At 41.1% G+C, this 18,555-nt stretch overlaps 1 protein-coding gene across 2 annotated transcripts in view; it reads right to left on the minus strand.

Moving 5' to 3' along the window:
* Positions 1–18,555, minus strand: part of LOC117530120 (unconventional myosin-XVIIIb-like) — a 188,498-nt gene that overhangs the window by 37,061 nt on the left and 132,882 nt on the right. For both annotated transcript variants that reach the window (XM_034193072.1, XM_034193071.1), the window contains exons 36-39: positions 11,127–11,243; positions 8,264–8,347; positions 7,981–8,118; positions 6,339–6,524 (exon numbers count right to left, since the gene is read on the minus strand). In XM_034193072.1, the coding sequence (XP_034048963.1) occupies positions 6,339–6,524; positions 7,981–8,118; positions 8,264–8,347; positions 11,127–11,243 (525 nt within the window). The remainder of the gene's footprint in view (positions 1–6,338; positions 6,525–7,980; positions 8,119–8,263; positions 8,348–11,126; positions 11,244–18,555) is intronic.

Genomic DNA, 18,555 nt, shown 5'->3' on the forward strand with positions numbered 1-18,555 from the left:
ACATGCATCAATAACTGTTTTCCAAATGAATTGTAGCCTTCTGACTCTTAACTGAATCAATTTGTGTGGTGCCAAAAGATTCCCACAGTCAGTGAGCCAGTGTGCACTCTGTAAGATACGCTCTGAGAGCCAGTGTGCCCTCTGTAAGACACGCTCGGTGAGCCACTGTGCCCTCTGTAAGACACGCTCGGTGAGCCAGTGTGCCCTCTGTAAGACACGCTCGGTGAGCCAGTGTGCCCTCTGTAAAACACGCTCGGTGAGCCAGTGTGCCCTCTGTAAGACACACTCAGAGAGCCAGTGTGCCCTCTGTAAGACACACTCGGTGAGCCAGTGTGCCCTCTGTAAGACACGCTCGGTGAGCCAGTGTGCCCTCTGTAAGACACACTCAGAGAGCCAGTGTGCCCTCTGTAAGACACGCTCGGTGAGCCAGTGTGCCCTCTGTAAGACACACTCAGAGAGCCAGTGTGCCCTCTGTAAGACACGCTTGGTGAGCCAGTGTGCCCTCTGTAGGACACGCTCGGTGTGCCAGTGTGCACTCTTTAAGACACACTCAGAGAGCCAGTGTGCCCTCTGTAGGACACGCTTGGTGAGCCAGTGTGCACTCTTTAAGACACGCTCGGTGAGCCAGTGTGCCCTCTGTAAGACACACTCAGAGAGCCAGTGTGCCCTCTGTAAGACACGCTTGGTGAGCCAGTGTGCCCTCTGTAGGACACGCTCGGTGTGCCAGTGTGCACTCTTTAAGACACACTCAGAGAGCCAGTGTGCCCTCTGTAGGACACGCTTGGTGAGCCAGTGTGCACTCTTTAAGACACGCTTGGTGAGCCAGTGTGCCCTCTGTAAGACACGCTTGGTGAGCCAGTGTGCACTCTGTAAGACACGCTCGGAGAGCCAGTGTGCACTCTGTAAGACACGCTCAGAGAGCCAGTGTGCACTCTTTAAGACACGCTCGGTGAGCCAGTGTGCCCTCTGTAATGTTACTGTGATAAAACCCTTGAATTCAAACTGAAAACCTACACTACAACCACATCTTAATTGTTTCATTTCAAGAATTCAAGGATTTTTATTTGTCATTCCAAACCATTCTGTGCATGAGGAGGAACGAAACTAAGTACTGAGGTCGCAGTTAGACCAGCAAGAAAATTAAATTAAAAATGAAATAGGATGCATCCATTCATCCCTGCTTAAAAAGAACACCCACCCACACATCCTGAGTGCACACACACACAGACACACACTGACATGTAGGCACACATAAGGTGCAGTCAGATTTAAAGTGTGGTGCACAGAGGCAAAATCACAAAAATCATCATGACCAACTACATATGAACCTTACATGAAATCATATGTCAAATTTCTCTTGGTCACATGACCATTGACCTTAGGTGACCTTGTTGCACTCTTTGAGGTTCAATTCCTACAAACTTGATGTCATATTACAAAACATCTTTTCGTTTGTTTTATTATTTTTGACCTCCTCAGTTTGACCTGATCTGAATGTAAACACTTAAATTCAAGCCTAAAGTCACAACAGAGTTCAACTCTGTTGTGGTGCCAAAAATCTGAAATCAGTGTCATCATCTCAGCGCCCGAGGACCCCTGCACGCACACCAGCCCGAGCGTTCCACTTTTTACATAACACTGTGCAAATGCTATTGGATCTTTCAATCAAAGCTGCCACATTACCATGGCAACATCATCGCGTCTCTGGGCACCATTTATCACAACAGTGATGCTGTTAAAATGGTTAAGTTTTTTTTCCATCATCACCATAAGACAGGAGTCAGTTAAGAATTCTATCCGTGTGCTGAGCAGAAGGCAGGTGACGCGCTCACCTTCAGCGCGCCTGCTGTAGCTTCATCACATAACGGCCAGAAAAGACCCTGAGGCCTCTTCTATGACAGCAATTACCTTCATTCTGGTTCATATTACTTCATCAGTCAAACAGCGAGCACCCAGCGGCGCAGCGTCTCCCTTAAACACAAACATTAGGTGCAGCAGAGCGCATCTTCGTACTGCTTCGGCCGATTAAAGTGGAAGAAAACGTTAGGTACACACACTGACGCTGGCGGAACACAGTGATTAATCAATTCATCTCGTCTCTCTCACATTTGTTGCATCTCTTCAGCATCCTGACATACACACACACACACACGCGTGCATGCACACGTGTACAATGAAGCGTCTGGCTTTCAAAGTTATTGGCTTTGTTGGCTTTGAGGAGCCGGGTGTGGGTGTAGTGGTTGTCATAGCGACACATAAGCATGTATAAGTGTGTGTGTGTGTGTGTGTGTGTGTGTGTGTGTGTGTGTGTGTGTGTGTGTGTGTGTGTGTGTGTGTGTGTGTGTGTGTGTGTGTGTGTGTGTGTGTGTGTGTGTGTGTGTGTGTGTGTTCGAAACCTTGGAGAGACAATGAGGATTAATCACCGGCAAACAGAGAAGGCAGGATGACGTGAAGGATGCTGCCGAGGAGGCGGCGTGTGAATAAAAATGTTGACTCCTGACAGCGTTTGGAGGTTATTAAAGGTCATCTGTGCCTGTGGATCTCTTACTATGTGCTACTAGCTGAATAATTACTCCCGCACCGTCTTCATCAGCTCAGAGCTCCATAACATTGGGTGTAATCTGCTCATTATTTTCTCAATAATTACTCTTTCAGCCAAAAAGCAAAGAGTAAAATTCATATTATATTCAAAATAACAAAAACAGAAAATCATATTCAAGAAGCTGGACAGTTGGTTTGACTATTTGACTATTAAGCAGATTAATGGATTCATCTTCAAGGTGTAAATTTTCTGATTTTATTTTGGTTTATTTTCTGTTATTTACAATGCAATGAACAGTAGAAGTCAGTTAAATTCCTCTGGGTAGAAACTTCAGATTGAGCTGTGATTACTACTTCTGTTGTGTTGTTACTACTTCTGTTGTGTTGTTACTACTTCTGTTGGGTTGTTACTACTTCTCTTGTGTTGTTACTACTTCTGTTGTGTTGTTACTACTTCTGTTGGGTTGCTACTACTTCTGTTGGGTTGCTACTACTTCTGTTGGGTTGTTATTACTTCTGTTGGGTTGCTACTACTTCTGTTGGGTTGCTACTACTTCTGTTGGGTTGTTATTACTTCTGTTGGGTTGCTACTACTTCTGTTGTGTTGTTATTACTTCTGTTGGGTTGTTACTACTTCTGTTGGGTTGCTACTACGTCTGTTGGGTTGTTACTACTTCTGTTGGGTTGCTACTACTTCTGTTGGGTTGCTACTACTTCTGTTGGGTTGCTACTACTTCTGTTGTGCTGTTACTACTTCTGTTGGGTTGTTACTACTTCTGTTGGGTTGTTACTACTTCTGTTGGGTTGTTACTACTTCTGTTGTGTTGTTACTACTTCTGTTGGGTTGCTACTACTTCTGTTGGGTTGTTACTACTTCTGTTGGGTTGCTACTACTTCTGTTGGGTTGCTACTACTTCTGTTGGGTTGTTATTACTTCTGTTGGGTTGCTACTACTTCTGTTGGGTTGTTATTACTTCTGTTGTGTTGTTACTACTTCTGTTGTGTTGCTACTACTTCTGTTGGTTTGTTACTACTTCTATTGGGTTGCTACTACTTCTGTTGGGTTGTTATTACTTCTGTTGTGTTGTTACTACTTCTGTTGGGTTGCTACTACTTCTGTTGGGTTGCTACTACTTCTGTTGGGTTGCTACTACTTCTGTTGGGTTGCTACTACTTCTGTTGTGTTGTTACTACTTCTGTTGGGTTTTTACTACTTCTGTTGGGTTGTTACTACTTCTGTTATGTTGCTACTACTTTTGTTGTGTTGCTACTACTTCTGTTCTGTTGCTACTACTTCTGTTGGGTTGTTATTACTTCTGTTGTGTTGTTACTACTTCTGTTGGGTAGTTACAACTTCTGTTGTGTTGCTACTACTTCTGTCGGGTTATTACGACTTCTGTTGGGTTGTTACTACTTCTGTTGGGTTGCTACTACTTCTGTTGGGTTGTTATTACTTCTGTTGTGTTGTTCCTACTTCTGTTGGGTTCTACTACTTCTGTTGGGTTGCTACTACTTCTGTTGGGTTTCTACTACTTCTGTTGGGTTTCTACTACTTCTGTTGGGTTATTACGACTTCTGTTGGGTTGTTACTACTTCTGTTGTGTTGTTCCTACTTCTGTTGGGTTCTACTACTTCTGTTGGGTTGCTACTACTTCTGTTGGGTTTCTACTACTTCTGTTGGGTTTCTACTACTTCTGTTGGGTTATTACGACTTCTGTTGGGTTGTTACTACTTGTGTTGGGTTGCTACTACTTCTGTCGGGTTATTACAACTTCTGTTGGGTTGTTACTACTTCTGTTGGGTTGCTACTACTTCTGTTGGGTTGCTACTACTTCTGTTGGGTTGTGAAGCTTTGCTGTGCTTGTGCATGTTTTAATTTCCAACAGACACATTATCAAATTAAATTGTTACATGTGCTGTACTTTATGTTTGTATTCTCAGTATTTGGAAGTGATATTCAATTTGCAAGAATGTTTTTATGCAGCTTTGTGTTGAATTGATGCACTTTTTGCTTGTTTGATTGTTGTTGTTGTTGTATTTCTAAGTGTTTTCTCCATTTGCTCATGTTGTCTTCATTTGGAAGAGTTGCGACCGGCCTCCTCCAGACATTTTTACCAGACAGTACCACACTGTTTGTATTTCTTAAGTAAATGAAGTCCAACATGTATTCAGTGACTCTGACCTGGTCGCGTGTCCATCCCCTGACTTGTGAAAACAAAACTGGCTGCAGAGATGATGATTTCTCCTCATTATACACCAGGCATGGTGGCCAAGTGGTTAATGCGCTTGGTTTCAGTTCAGAAGGCACTGGGTTCAAATCCCACCCCTGCCACATTTCTCCATGTAATGTGGAGTTGCGTCAAGAAGGGTATCCGGCATAAAACCTGTGCCAATTCAACATGCAGATCTACCTTGGATTTGCTGTGGCGACCCCGAGTGCAAAACAATGGAGCAGCTGAAGGGACTTGCTATACACCAATAACTCTGTTACATGCACATTCTAAGTCAAATTTTATTTCTATATATATATATATATATATATATATATATATATATATATATATATATATATATATATATATATATATATATATATATATATATATATATATATACTTTGAATATTTTATTAAATATTAAATGGATTCATTTGAGTTTGTTCCCAAACATATTTTAAAATCTGCCCTTAAGCTTCAGGCGCGCCAATAATTCTGACCAGGACTCCACGTGTTGGACCTCCATATCGTTTTCCTTGAGACTAAAGAAGCTGCTTGGATGAGTGTTGAAAACTAAAGAATAATGTCAGTCGCTTTCAGCTAAACTTCACAATTGGTTTCTTATTTTCATCTGAGCTACTAATTGATTTGTCAGTTACTCGCTTCATTTGATTGGTCAGTTAATCAACATATCTACATATTTACATCCTTTGTGAGACCCCACAACGACTTCTGGTGTTACAGCGTCTCTGATCACGCTGTGCAATAATCAAAGTGACGTCTTCAAAGTATTCCCGATCATACACCAGCTGTTGTTTTTAGTAATGAGATCAGGGGAAAAATGAGCAATTTAGGCGTCGGGTGTGCTTTTAGACTATTGTTATAGCCTGAAAGAAATGTTACTTGCCAAGTTTCTTAAAATAACAACCTCTCTGTAATGTTTGTTCTCAGCTCGGCTATGAGGTTGGCCGGCTTTGGGTTTTATATTTAGAAGCCAAGGTGGTTCCAAAGTAGATGCTGAGCACAGACTATAAAAATAATGCATAAACCCTGTGTGATGTCACACACAGGTTTCCTGAAGAATGAGTTTGAAGCTGAAATGCGGCGGCTCTAGATATCAAAATCTCGGCAGTGTGTGACTCCGCCAAGCTCCCAACCAAGCCACATGTGGGTAAAAAGATGTGTTGGAAAGACCAGAGTGACCTAGCCAAAATCAAATCAACCCAATTTAATTGGCTGAATTGTGTAAAGGTTCTTCTGCAAACATAATCATTTCTGCTTTGAAGTTGAACATTGTAACACAAGGTTCTAAGGGGACGGAGTCGCTTTTGGAGCCAACCTCAAGTGGCCATTTGAAAAACTGCATGCACCGACACTTCTTCATTGGCTTCATTTTTCAGCACCAGAGGTTGCCACTTGGTGCTGGCGTCTCTGACAAAAGATAAATGACAACCTTGGAAATGAAGGATCTCCACTCTGGATAAGGTTCTGCCATTTGCGTCTATATCCTGGTTGCGTGACAGAGGAAAAGTATTGTGTTGTGTGCAGCTGAGAAGGACTATAGGTACGTAAGTGTGTTACCAGCTCCATGCGCCTGCGGCTGCTGTCCTGCTCTCTCTGATTGAGCTCTTCCATCTCCAGCCTCATGTCCTGCAGGCGCTGCTGGTAGTACCGGGCATTCTCTCTCTCCCGGGCCTCAGCCTGGGCACTCTGCTCCAACTCTTCTCCCAGACGGACCACGCTGTCCCGCAGACGCAGCACCAGCACCTGGATATACACACACACACACACACACACCAAAAAATAAGATCACAGCCATAAACCAGTTTGCAATACCAGTGGTGACCTATGGGTTTGGCATAGTGAACTGGCCACAATGTGAGCTTAATAAGTTGGACACAAAAACCAGGAAAATGCTCACCCTCCACAAAATCACATACAGAAATCAGTGCATGGACAGAATATATCTCCCTCGCAGAGAAGGCGGTATGGGTCTCACTGAAATCAACCAGGCCTACAGAGCATCGATAATAAGTATTGGACAGTACTTAAAGAGCTCTGAAGAAGAAATCGTAAAAACGGTCACACAACACCACGAGGCCATAACTGAACGGACCTCAATCACTAAACTGGCAAAAAACTTTGGCGGAGAACTTCTACAAGAGAGAAAAAGCAACAGTCTCACACCTGCAACAAAACTTGCAAGACAGACCAGAGAACAATACAGCAAAAGAGAAGGAAAACATCGAGTGGAAAGATGGAAACAACACAAAAGAGCCGGACGTTTCCAAGAAGAACTCGAAAAGGAATACATCGACAAAGTTGGATCAATGCAGTGGCTAAAAAATGGAAAACTTGGTTTTGATGGAGAAAGAATTCTGATTGGAGCACAAGATCAGGGACTTCTAACTAATGGCTTCAAAAAAATGGCAGGGATCTCACAAAATGATAAATGCCGATTCTGTCATACAGTTGTTGAGAGTATAAACCATCTAACTTCAGCATGCCAGATCCTCATGGCAGATGGGCATTATACATCCAGACACAACACGATCTGTCAATATCTCCACTGGAAGATCTGCAAGGAACTGGAGATGGAAGTCAAAGAACATGTCTGGGAGCACGAGCCAACACCAGTCTCATCCAACGGAAAAGTAACGATCTTCTACGACAAAGAGATCCCAGCAGGAAGACACATTGAAGGAGGTGCAATCAAACCTGATATTGTCATCTGGAACAAGCAAGAGAAAACAGCTAAAATCATCGATGTGACAGTCCCCAATGATTACGGCCTGAATCGAGCTGAAAGGGGAAAGATCTCAAAATACCACGACCTGAAAAAAGACCTAAGAACAACATGGTCATTGAAAGACATCGATATCATCCCAGTTGTGGTGGGAGCAACAGGCCTGATGAAGAAGAACCTGAAGAAATACCTTGAGGCAATCCCCGGTCACCCAAGTGCACATGAGGTGCAGTTGTCTGCGATTAAGGGAACGATCACCATCTTGAAGAAAGCCCTTGGATACAATGCCAGATCTGGTTAGGATAACTATAGAGCCTAGGGTGCAACTTTAGACCCCAGGTTTGGGGCCCATTGCATTCTACTAAAAAGACATCAAAGATAAATGAAAAAACAAAAGACACACACAGAGTAGAGATGAGATGAGACAGAAATCAAAGGCTAATGAGACATGGCACTGATGGTGTGTGGTGGTCTCACCTCAAACCTCTTGACTTGCCCTCTCTGAAACTCCAGCTTATTTTCCAGGTCACATACACGCGCCTCCTGTTTACTGACAATGCTGCGCCCCACAGTGGATGACTCTAGGTACTGCACTCTGGACACACACTGCTGAAGCTGTGTTGAGGAGGTGAAAAGTGAGAAAAAAACAGTTGCAAAGCGAAACTCCGTCCGGTATTATTGCCTAAAATACAGACTGATAAAACAACATATGTAAAAAGAAAGTTAAATATCATCTAATTTTAATTTGGGTTGTGTTTACCTCTTCCTGAAGAACATGTCGTTGTTTCTTCACCTCTTCCAGCTCGGTCTGTAGATCCCTGATCTGAGTGATGTCACTGGAAGACTAAACAGCACACACACACACACACACACACACACACACACACACACACACACACACACACACACACACACACACACACACACACACACACACACACACACACACACACACACACACACCATGTGAGTCAGGCTGAAGTCAGAAACAGAGCTGGAGAAGAACTCTGTCGACACCAACATGCAAAGAGACTCAAGCTGACCAGTTTAAAATCCATTAATAATAATTATTTTGAATTAATGAATTCATTTATTTTGACAAACACACACACACACACACACAAAAAACCCTCCTCAGCACAAAAAAACCCTGATTTCTCAGTTAGCCAATGTGACCAAAAGGGTGTAGGCAGAAGCAAAAGCTTATACAGTATAAACCTGCCAATTTTACCTTAAGAAAATATACTCATGACAACAAATACAAATATGAAAAGAACAAAACACAAACATTTGAAACGAATCAGTGAAGTTAAATTTCTCATCACAACAAAATAAATAATAATGCAGAATGCACAATCCAAAAGTAATAGTACAAACTCAATTAATTGACCATACTGTAATGAGAAATTCTATTATTTTTATAAAGTCTTTTAAAACTGATTTTTTTTTCATGTCCTCGGTTTATCAAATAATAATGTTCCTCTCAAATTATAACTGGAGTCCTTCATTTTAAACATATTTTGGACATGTTGAGGTAAATGTTTGTTTAGTTTTTTCTCTTTTTTTGCTTTTTACAGTAATACAATCAACTAAATCCTTGAATTTCAGAATGTTTAAACAGATAAACAGTGGGTTTGTTGGCTCACGGTAAGGTTTATTACTGATCATTCTTATGGCTTTCTTTTGCAATAAAAATATTGAATTAGTGTTTCCCCAAATAATGCAGTATGTCATATATGGAGCGATTAATGCATAACATAAAGTGGTTAGTGATACTGAGAGAGGAACTCTTGGGCTTTGTACAGAACTGCAATGGATTTTGACATTTTGGATTTAACATAATTTATGTGTGTTTTCCAGCTTAATTTATCATCAATAATAATTCCAAGAAATTTTGTTTCAGTTACAATTTCAGTTTCAACATCATGTATTATTAAGTTTCTTCTTGAATTCCTGGGCTTATTTCCAAATATAATACACTTTGTTTTACCAAGATGAAGTGATAATTAGTTTGAATCAAACCATTGTTCAAATTTCTGTAGTTCCTTCTCTGCCATATCCAAAAGCTGACCCAAATGATCCCCACTACAGAACACATGCATATCATCAGCAAATGAATGCAATTCAATTTTTATCTAACATGTGTAATATTTTGCATCCCCATCTTCCCATGCATCCTTCTGAGGATGTTCTGCACATGTCAGGAGCTGCAGGTTTTCCGGATTTAATTCTTCATGTTGGTGTCAAATTATTTGCAAGACAGGCCATAGGCCTCATGATGCTCTGTCTGAAATTGGAGTACGACCATCACGATACAGAACAAAAACAACAAATTCTGTAGTGGCTCTGTAGCACACAAGTTGGCCTACCAACATACTGACTGCAGGTGTGCCCACTTTAGTTCACCCAGCTGTAAATGGGTAGTAGTCTTGGTTGTTTAAAGTTGCCCCTTGAGTCCCATCCAGAGGGAATCTTGGTTTCTCCCACCACTTCATGTTCCATCTCTGGGGATAATCAGCGGCCAGACAGGCATCGAGTACTGTACGGGATTTACTCTGTTTGCAACAACCACTGAGGCTATAGATCAAAGTTTGGGCTTGAATTACTCAGAAACCTTAAGTTTATATTTGCTCCAATTCAAAATTTTTCCTGAAAATAACCAGAAAATGCAGTTTTTACATTTGACCCTCAGAAACAGGCCGCTCGCTGTATTTCAGGAGCAGCTAAATTATTATACTGAAGTGATAAACTGAAGAGAATGTACAGTAAATAAGCCATGCTGAATATCTCTGTTTCAACTTAAGGTGACTTAATGCAAAAGAAAAACAGTTGATATTTTGGGAATAATTTGATGCCATAATCAATCTGACACAACTGACAAAACTGGCCTGAGGGACACCTGGAAATGTAACAGGTCCTGCACTGTGAGACACATTTGTCCTATTCCTTTCTTCCACATTCATGAATAATTTTTAAATATATATATTTACTGATTCAACCTAGTATTTATATTGTGAGGCTGAAGAGAGTTGGAGCCTGTTGCATAATTATACTGGCTGTCAGCCAGATGTAACATCTTCACTTGAAAATCACTTAATTTGCAAAAATGCATAACAAAAAATAAAAAAATAAAAATTTCTGGCTCAAATTAAGTACTCAAGTGTTATACAACATGCAGTTTTTGTGAGAGTAGGTTTAGAAAAAACAGATGAACATGTGCATCTCATGCTGAACCACCTGTGGTGGCACTGAGCAAAAGGGGAGCAGCACAACAAAACCTCATCGAGTGGATTTCAATTCTACAGCAATAGCTTTAAAACAGCATGATAATGTTAATGTAGCAAATAAATAAAAATACTGTTGATTTTCTAGTTTAAAAGGCAAAAAAATTCTAAGTTGAAAAGCTTTATAAAATAAAATTTAACAGTTTGTTGTGTAAAGGTATTTATTATATTTACTGAATAAAAACAACAGAAATTCTACAGTGTATTTATTTACTCCAAGCATTGGTTAACCTCATCACTAAGTTTGGTAAAGGTGTTAACAACCAAACCTACATAAGACACAGCTTACAAATAAATAACCTCATTTACAGAAAAAACAACAGTAGTGTTAATCAGTACCTGTGCAATGAGTGCCTTATGTTTTTTCATGAGTTCATTGAGGTCCTCCTGGTCCTCCTCCAGCCTCTTCACCAGGTCCACTTTCTCATGTTGGAGCAGCGCTAACTGTTCGTCCACCTGGACACACAGAAACGGTTTATGTTTGCTGTTCCTCTACAAGATTCAACTGGATCCTAATAGTTCTGTTTGTAGTTGTTGTGACAGGCGCAAAACAGGTCAGCTTTAAAGTTAGAAAAGTCATAAAATGACAATAACAATGCACAATGTTGGCGAGCAAAGAATTTTGTTGAAGAGCAATCCGAGATTTTTGACGTCCACCAATCTGGATCTGGATTAACTCCAAAATTCAGTGGAGTCTTCCATGCCCTAATATCTATCTGTGGTGAAAATGTGGTGAGAATCCGTGAAGTAGTTTTGACATAATCCTTCAAAGTGTATATAAAGTGAAATCTTGATCCAGAATCCAGATTCAGATGCGGATCACCTCCCAAAATTAATGGAGTCTTTCATGCCCTAATATCTATCTGTGGTGAAAATTTGGTGTGAATCCGTGAAGTAGTTTTGACGTAATTCTTCAAAGCCTGTATAAAGTGAAATCTTGATCCAGAATCTGGATCTGGATCACTTCCAAAATTTAATGGAGTCTTCCATAGCCTAATATCTATCTGTGGTGAAAGTTTCATCAAAATCCGTGCAGTAGTTTTGACGTAATCCTGCTAACAGACAGACAGACAGATATATAAACTCTGATAAATGGACTGCATTTATATAGCACTTTACAATGATGCCTCACATTCACCCAATCATACAAACATACTCACACACCGAAGTCAGGGTGCTGCCATGCAAGGCGCTCACTACACACCAAGAGAAATAGGGTATTAAGGACCTTGCCTGAGCACCCGAGTGGATTTTCTGGTCTGGCTGGGTTTTGAACTGAGGATCCTCTGGTCCAAAGCTCAACGCTTAACCACTAAACCATCATCTCCCCCTCACCTCACCGATGATTTTATTACGTCCTTGTGGACGAAGTAAGTGTTTTGGAATGGATGTGTAACCATAACAGTGAGTTATGTTTTCCAATTTAACCCAACAAATAACTGCAAAAATAAAACCTCTGATGAAATTCTGTTTGTTTTTAAGTACAATTTTAAATTGCAGTCTACGTGGAAAATAAAGCCCAAGGGGTCAACAATACACATATAAGTTTTAGTTACATATTAGTTCTGCAAAAATTTCCAAACACAGCACATAACGAAGGCAAAATATCAGTTTTCAGTGTAGCAGTGAACTGACACACATTTTGTAATACGTTTGGCTCCTCCGGTAATGTGTGTAATTCTCAAATAGAGCAGAGACGATACTCTAATGTACCTCTAACGGCTGGGAAAAGTGCATGAAATTACACAGACAAATCAAATGATCCATCTGGCTGTGTTCGGGCAGAAGTACATTACCACAGATATCACACTAATAAACCAATAAACCTTATTTCCTAATGGGGAGCTAACTGAGGGAAACGTCTTCACTCTCTATTTATTTATTACAGCCACACACCATGGCAGAACATGTGTGTGTGTGTGTGTGTGTGTGTGTGTGTGTGTGTGTGTGTGTGTGTGTGTGTGTGTGTGTGTGTGTGTGTGTGTGTGTGTGTGTGTGTGTGCGCGCAACTCGGTTAAAAAAAAAAAAACTTGGTAGGAGGGCAATGAGGTTCCATTTAGCGTGCAAATTTGGTTCTATACATTTGCAAACCCTGCCCACTAGTGTGGGCGAGTTTGTTTTGCTGATGGACAACGATTTGGACGAGCTAACTGACGGTGCTAATTTGCCGAACATACACACACATGCGTGTGCTCTCACACACACACATACAAAACAAATCCACTGCGCTGTAAGCCGTCTGGAGGCATGAAGAGCTGTTAGGAGGAAGTTAGAATGAAAAGCTGGACTCATTTCTGATGTGATGTTTTTTTGTCCACTTATTTTTGGACTCCTATTTAAAGTTTGGGTTGGATTGTTGATGTCAGTGTGATAGGTTAGAAGGGTAGCACGCCTTTAAAAACTATGCTCAGCACCAATAAATAGTGATTAGCTCTCTGCCAATAAGCAATGATAACTCATAAGGTGATGTCCTATTAAAAATAGTAGGGAATAGAAATAGTTAAAAATAGGAAAGTGCTTAAAACGTTAAAAAGGTTTGTAATAAATACGAGGTCTATTAGACAATAAACCGACCCTTTTATTTTTTATTTTTAACTATATGGATTTGAATGACGTGCGATTCCACCAATCATGCTTGAACCCTCGTGCGCATGCGTGAGTTTTTTCACGCATGTCGGTGACGTCATTTCCCTGTGGGCAGGCCTTGAGTGAGATGTGGTCCCGCCCTCTCGGCTGAATTCCTTTGTTTCGCACGCTGCTCGAGACGGCGCGCGATGCTTTATCAAAATTTTTTCTGGACCTGAGGAATATCCGAGTGGACACTATTTGAGAAATTAAGCTGGTTTTCGGTGAAAAGTTTAACGGCTGATGAGAGATTATGGGGTGTTTCTGTTGCTGTAAGGACTTCCCACGGAGCGGGACTTCCCACGGAGCGGGACTTCCCACGGAGCGGGACGTCCTGCAGCGCTTCCAGGTGCCGTCGTCGGCCTGTTTCGACCTGAAAACATCCTAATTTAAGGCTTAATTCACCCAGGACGTCGTGAGAGAACAGAGAAGATTCAGAAGAGGCCGGCATGAGGACTTTAAGCGGACATTCCACTGTTTAAGGACATTTTTTAATGAAAGACGTGCGCGCAAATTCGCCGAGTTGTTTCCGTGACGACTCGGCGAATCTGTGTGCGCCGCGACAGGAAAAACACCTCCATGTTGAAAACCATTTGTAAAATTCAGGCAGCTTTTGATGGCTTTCAACAAGTGAGTAACTGAGAAATTGTTTAACAGCTTGGGCATGTTCCAACTTGCCCGTTAAGGTTTCCAACGGAGGTGTTTTTCCTGTCGCGACCCCCCGCGGTCAGGTCCGGCCCGACATGCGACTCTGCTCGCACGTTCTTTCATTACAAAATGTCCGTTAGCAATGGAATGTCCGAATAAACTCCTCATGCCGACTTCTTCTGAAAGTTTTCTGTTCTCTGACGACTTACTGGGTCAACAGAGCCTGAAATGTGGAAGTTTTCACCTTGAAACGGCGAGACGCTGCCGCCTCGAAGCGCAGATCGCCGTCAGGCACCGTGGGCCGTCCTTACGGCGACACTACCAGACCAAAATCTCTCATCAGCCGTTAAAATTTTTACCGAAAACCAGCTGAATTTATCGAATGGTGTCCACTCAGTTGTGCCTTACAGTTTTTGAAAAAAATTTTATCAAACAAAGCAGCAGTCTCTGAGCCATTCCTAAACAATGAAAAAACGACGAGAGGGTGGGCGACTCCTCACTCAAAGACTGCCCACAGGTGAAGGATGTAACCGACAGGCGTGAAAAAACTCTCACATGCACACGAGGGTTCAAGCTTGTCTGACGCAATCACACGTGATTCAAATCCATATGGTTTTTGAAAAAAATAATAAGGTCGGATACTTTTCTAATAGACCTCGTATACATTTACATAAAAGCCTTCAGAACAATATAAATACAGTTAAGAGTTGGTTAAAAGTATGTTATTCTTTATTTTTTCTAAATGTTTTGTAATTCTATTCAAAGGAATTGTGACCGCATTCTCGGAAATCGTCTAGTAATCCTGGGATCCTTTATTTCCCACAGCACTGGAGGGATTTCGCAGGGTTTCTCCTCATTGCAATAAACCTCTGCGTGAGAGAAACAACCAGAAATAACTCTCGTGATTATTTCCTCATATTTTCAGGTAAACGTTTCCCAGTGTTATAAATATATGTTATATATATATATTGTTAAGGTATTTTTCTGTTTATATTGCATGTTAGAATGAAGCTAAAGAAACGTTTTCATGCATGTTTTAAGAGTTTAAAATACGTTTTTCTGCACGTGAACTTGAGTCTGCCATTTTATGTTAAGAAAAAGACGAGGAAATAACGATTGGTCATATTGATTGCAATAAACCTCTGCGTGAGAGAAACAACCAGAAATAACTCTCGTGATTATTTCCTCATATTTTCAGAGGTACTGCAGCACATTACCCCATATTCAGGGGTACGACATCAGCAGCAGTGATGCATCAAAGCTGGACAATTTCTGACGTGATTTTTCGCTGGAGTGAGGACGTAGACAAAGTCTTTTTCTTTTCTTTTCTTTTTTGGAAGTCCACAAAGTCAGGTTGTTTATAAATTAATAAAATATCAAATGACAAGGATCTATTTTAGCCGTTATATAAAACAAATAATGTTTTTACAGTCTTTCAATGTAACGAATATTTAAACTCTGTCTCATGTTTTGTTTTTTCATGCTCCAGTCACGAAATGAGCCAAATTTTCATGACTGAGTTTTTTTAAACTCACTATTACTAATCCTACTCCTTCCCCTAACCCCAACCATTATCACCCCCAAACACCCCCCACCTCCCCACGCTTCACTTTTAGTTTCATGCAGCCATCACGGAATGAATTAGAATGAATTTGTGCTACCATGACAAAAATGAGGCGCTTTTCATCACAATATCACGAACCAACAGATTAATGTATATTTCGTGCTGTTGAATCACAAATTGCCGTGAGACTGGGTTGAATATTTCATGAGGTGAAAGCGGGAACATCCTATTTAAGGATGAAGCCAGCACCTGTTGAACATGCTTTTCACTTTGAAAGCCTGAGGAAAATGGGACGTTCAAGACATTGTTCAGAAGAACAGCGTAGTTTGATTAAAAAGTTGATTGGAGAGGGGAGAACTTATACGCAGGTGCAAAAAATTATAGGCTGTTCATCTACAATGATCTCCAATGCTTTAAAATGGACAAAAAAAACCAGACGCGTAGAAGAAAACGGAAAACAACCATCAAAATGGATAGAAGAATAACCAGAATGGCAAAGGCTCACCCATTGATCAGCTCCAGGATGATCAAAGACAGTCTGGAGTTACCTGTAAGTGCTGTGACAGTTAGAAGATGCCTGTGTGAAGCTAATTTATTTGCAAGAATCCCCCACAAAGTCCCTCTGTTAAATAAAAGCCATGCAGAAGAGGTTACAATTTGCCAAAGAACACATCAACTGGCCTAAAGAGAAATGGAGGAATATTTTGTGGACTGATGAGAGTAAAATTGTTCTTTTTGGGTCCAAGTTTGTGGACAGTTTGTGGGACGACCCCCAAACTCTGAATTCAAGCCACAGTTCACAGTGGAGACAGTGAAACATGGTGGTGCAAGCATCATGATATGGGCATGTTTCTCCTACTATGGTGTTGGGCCTATATATCGCATACCAGGTATCATGGATCAGTTTGGATATGTCAGAATACTTGAAGAGGTCATGTTGCCTTATGCTGAAGAGGACATGCCCTTGAACTGGGTGTTTCAACAAGACAATGACCCCAAGCACACTAGTAAATGAGCAAAATCTTGGTTCCAAACCAACAAAATTAATGCCTCGCAGATGTGAAGAAATCATGAAAAACTGTGGTTATACAACTAAATACTAGTTTAGTGATTCACAGGATTGCTAAAAAAGTAGTTTGAACATAATAGTTTTGAGTTTGTAACATCAACAACAGATGCTACTATTATTGTGAACAACCCCTTCTCTATGTTTTTTTACTAATAGCCCAATTTCATAGCTTTAAGAGTGTGCATATCATGAATGCCTGGTCTTGTTGGATTTGTGAGAATCTACTGGTACCTTGTTTCCCATGTAACAATAAGAAATATACTCAAAACCTGGATTAATCTTTTTAGTCACATAGCACCACTATCATTCTGAACACTACTGTATATCAGCATGCGGCTGAAATGTTAACCTTATAGAGCTGTTTATTGTATTTTCTGGAATATAAGTCACATTTTGAGCAGCAGGGAGGCTTAGTGGTTAGCACTGTTGCCACACAACAAGAAGGTCATGAGATCGATTCCTGCATGGGGCCTTTCTGTGTGGAGTTTGCGTGTTCTCCCCGTGTTTGCGTGGGCTCCCTCCGGGTGCTCCGGCTTCCTCCCACATCCAAAGTCATGCCGGTTAGGTGGACTGGAAACTTTAAATTGTCAGTAGGTGTGAATGTGTTTGTTTGTCTATATGTGGCCCTGCGACACACTGGCGTCCTGCTCAAGGTGTATCCTGCCTCACACCCTATGACTGCTGGGGCTCCAGGCCCTTGTGCCCCTTATTTGGAGTAAGTGGTTGAAGATGAGTGAGTACTTATATACTTTGGTGTGATTAATGTATCAAATATTCACACCTTCATTCTTAATAATAATAACTATAATGAATATTTGTATTGGAATGTCCCAGGAATCAGAACTAAACAAAATAAACTCTAATAATAAGAGAATAAATGCCATGACTGTGGGTCATGAGGTCACTGGACACAGGTGTTTATTTGTGATGCCAATATCTCTGCAGGACAAAAAAGGTCAGTCTTTGCTTCATTCAAACTGCATTTATTCAAATTGGATTTTTATTTTTTTTTGTATGTCTATTTGAAATGGGACAATTCATATTAATGAACATAATTACATGTAAATATGCCGGATTATAGCAGGATGCTAATTTCCATCCGTAGTCCCAGTAACATAGAAACAGACTAAGACCACACAACATACCAAAATAAATTAATCATGACAGAAAAACTATTAAAACAGAATGTACATACAAATATTTACAAATTCAAAGTAGCAATAATTGATAGTTAATAAGCAGCCGACAGGTGGAGGAACCAAAAGAGTTTTATGAAGGGTGATGAGGTGCAAAAGTACTGTATTAAAGTGACAAGTACTACGTGCAACGTGCTTCAGTTGTTGTGGCTGGCATGCCTGGCTGGCTTTTGTGTGTCTTCTGTTTCTGTCTTTTGGTTTTCCTCCCAGGTGGTGCGCATTTGGGACTGAGTGGCTGTGTAGCTGAGTTTATCAGGACCTCACCCTGATCACCTGAGGCTGATCACGTGCAGCTCGTCAGGACTCACAGCTGTGGTGCATCTACACGGATTGGAACATGGTGGCATTTAAGTCTGGAGTGCACAGTGTGTGTTTGCCAGAGACTCGACCTTGTGACCAGACGGGTGAGATCGTCGTCTCGAGAGCCATCTCATCATCAGTGGATGCAGAGAACGTCCAGGTTTGATGCATGGTCTGTGAAAGAGGAGGGGGTGAGGTCTCACGCTCGTCAGCACACTTCCTGAGGTACGTTAGATTTTGTGACTAACATTTATACAGTCAGTAAATGTGGTGTCCCTCACACCTTATTATATTGAGCTGTATGTTAGTCGTGTAATCAGCTTCCACTGCAGTGGAGTTTTGTGAACTGGGTGTTCCATGCCTGCA

The sequence above is a fragment of the Thalassophryne amazonica genome, chromosome 17 (genome assembly GCF_902500255.1).
Source record: "Thalassophryne amazonica chromosome 17, fThaAma1.1, whole genome shotgun sequence".
Lineage (NCBI taxonomy): Eukaryota > Metazoa > Chordata > Actinopteri > Batrachoidiformes > Batrachoididae > Thalassophryne > Thalassophryne amazonica.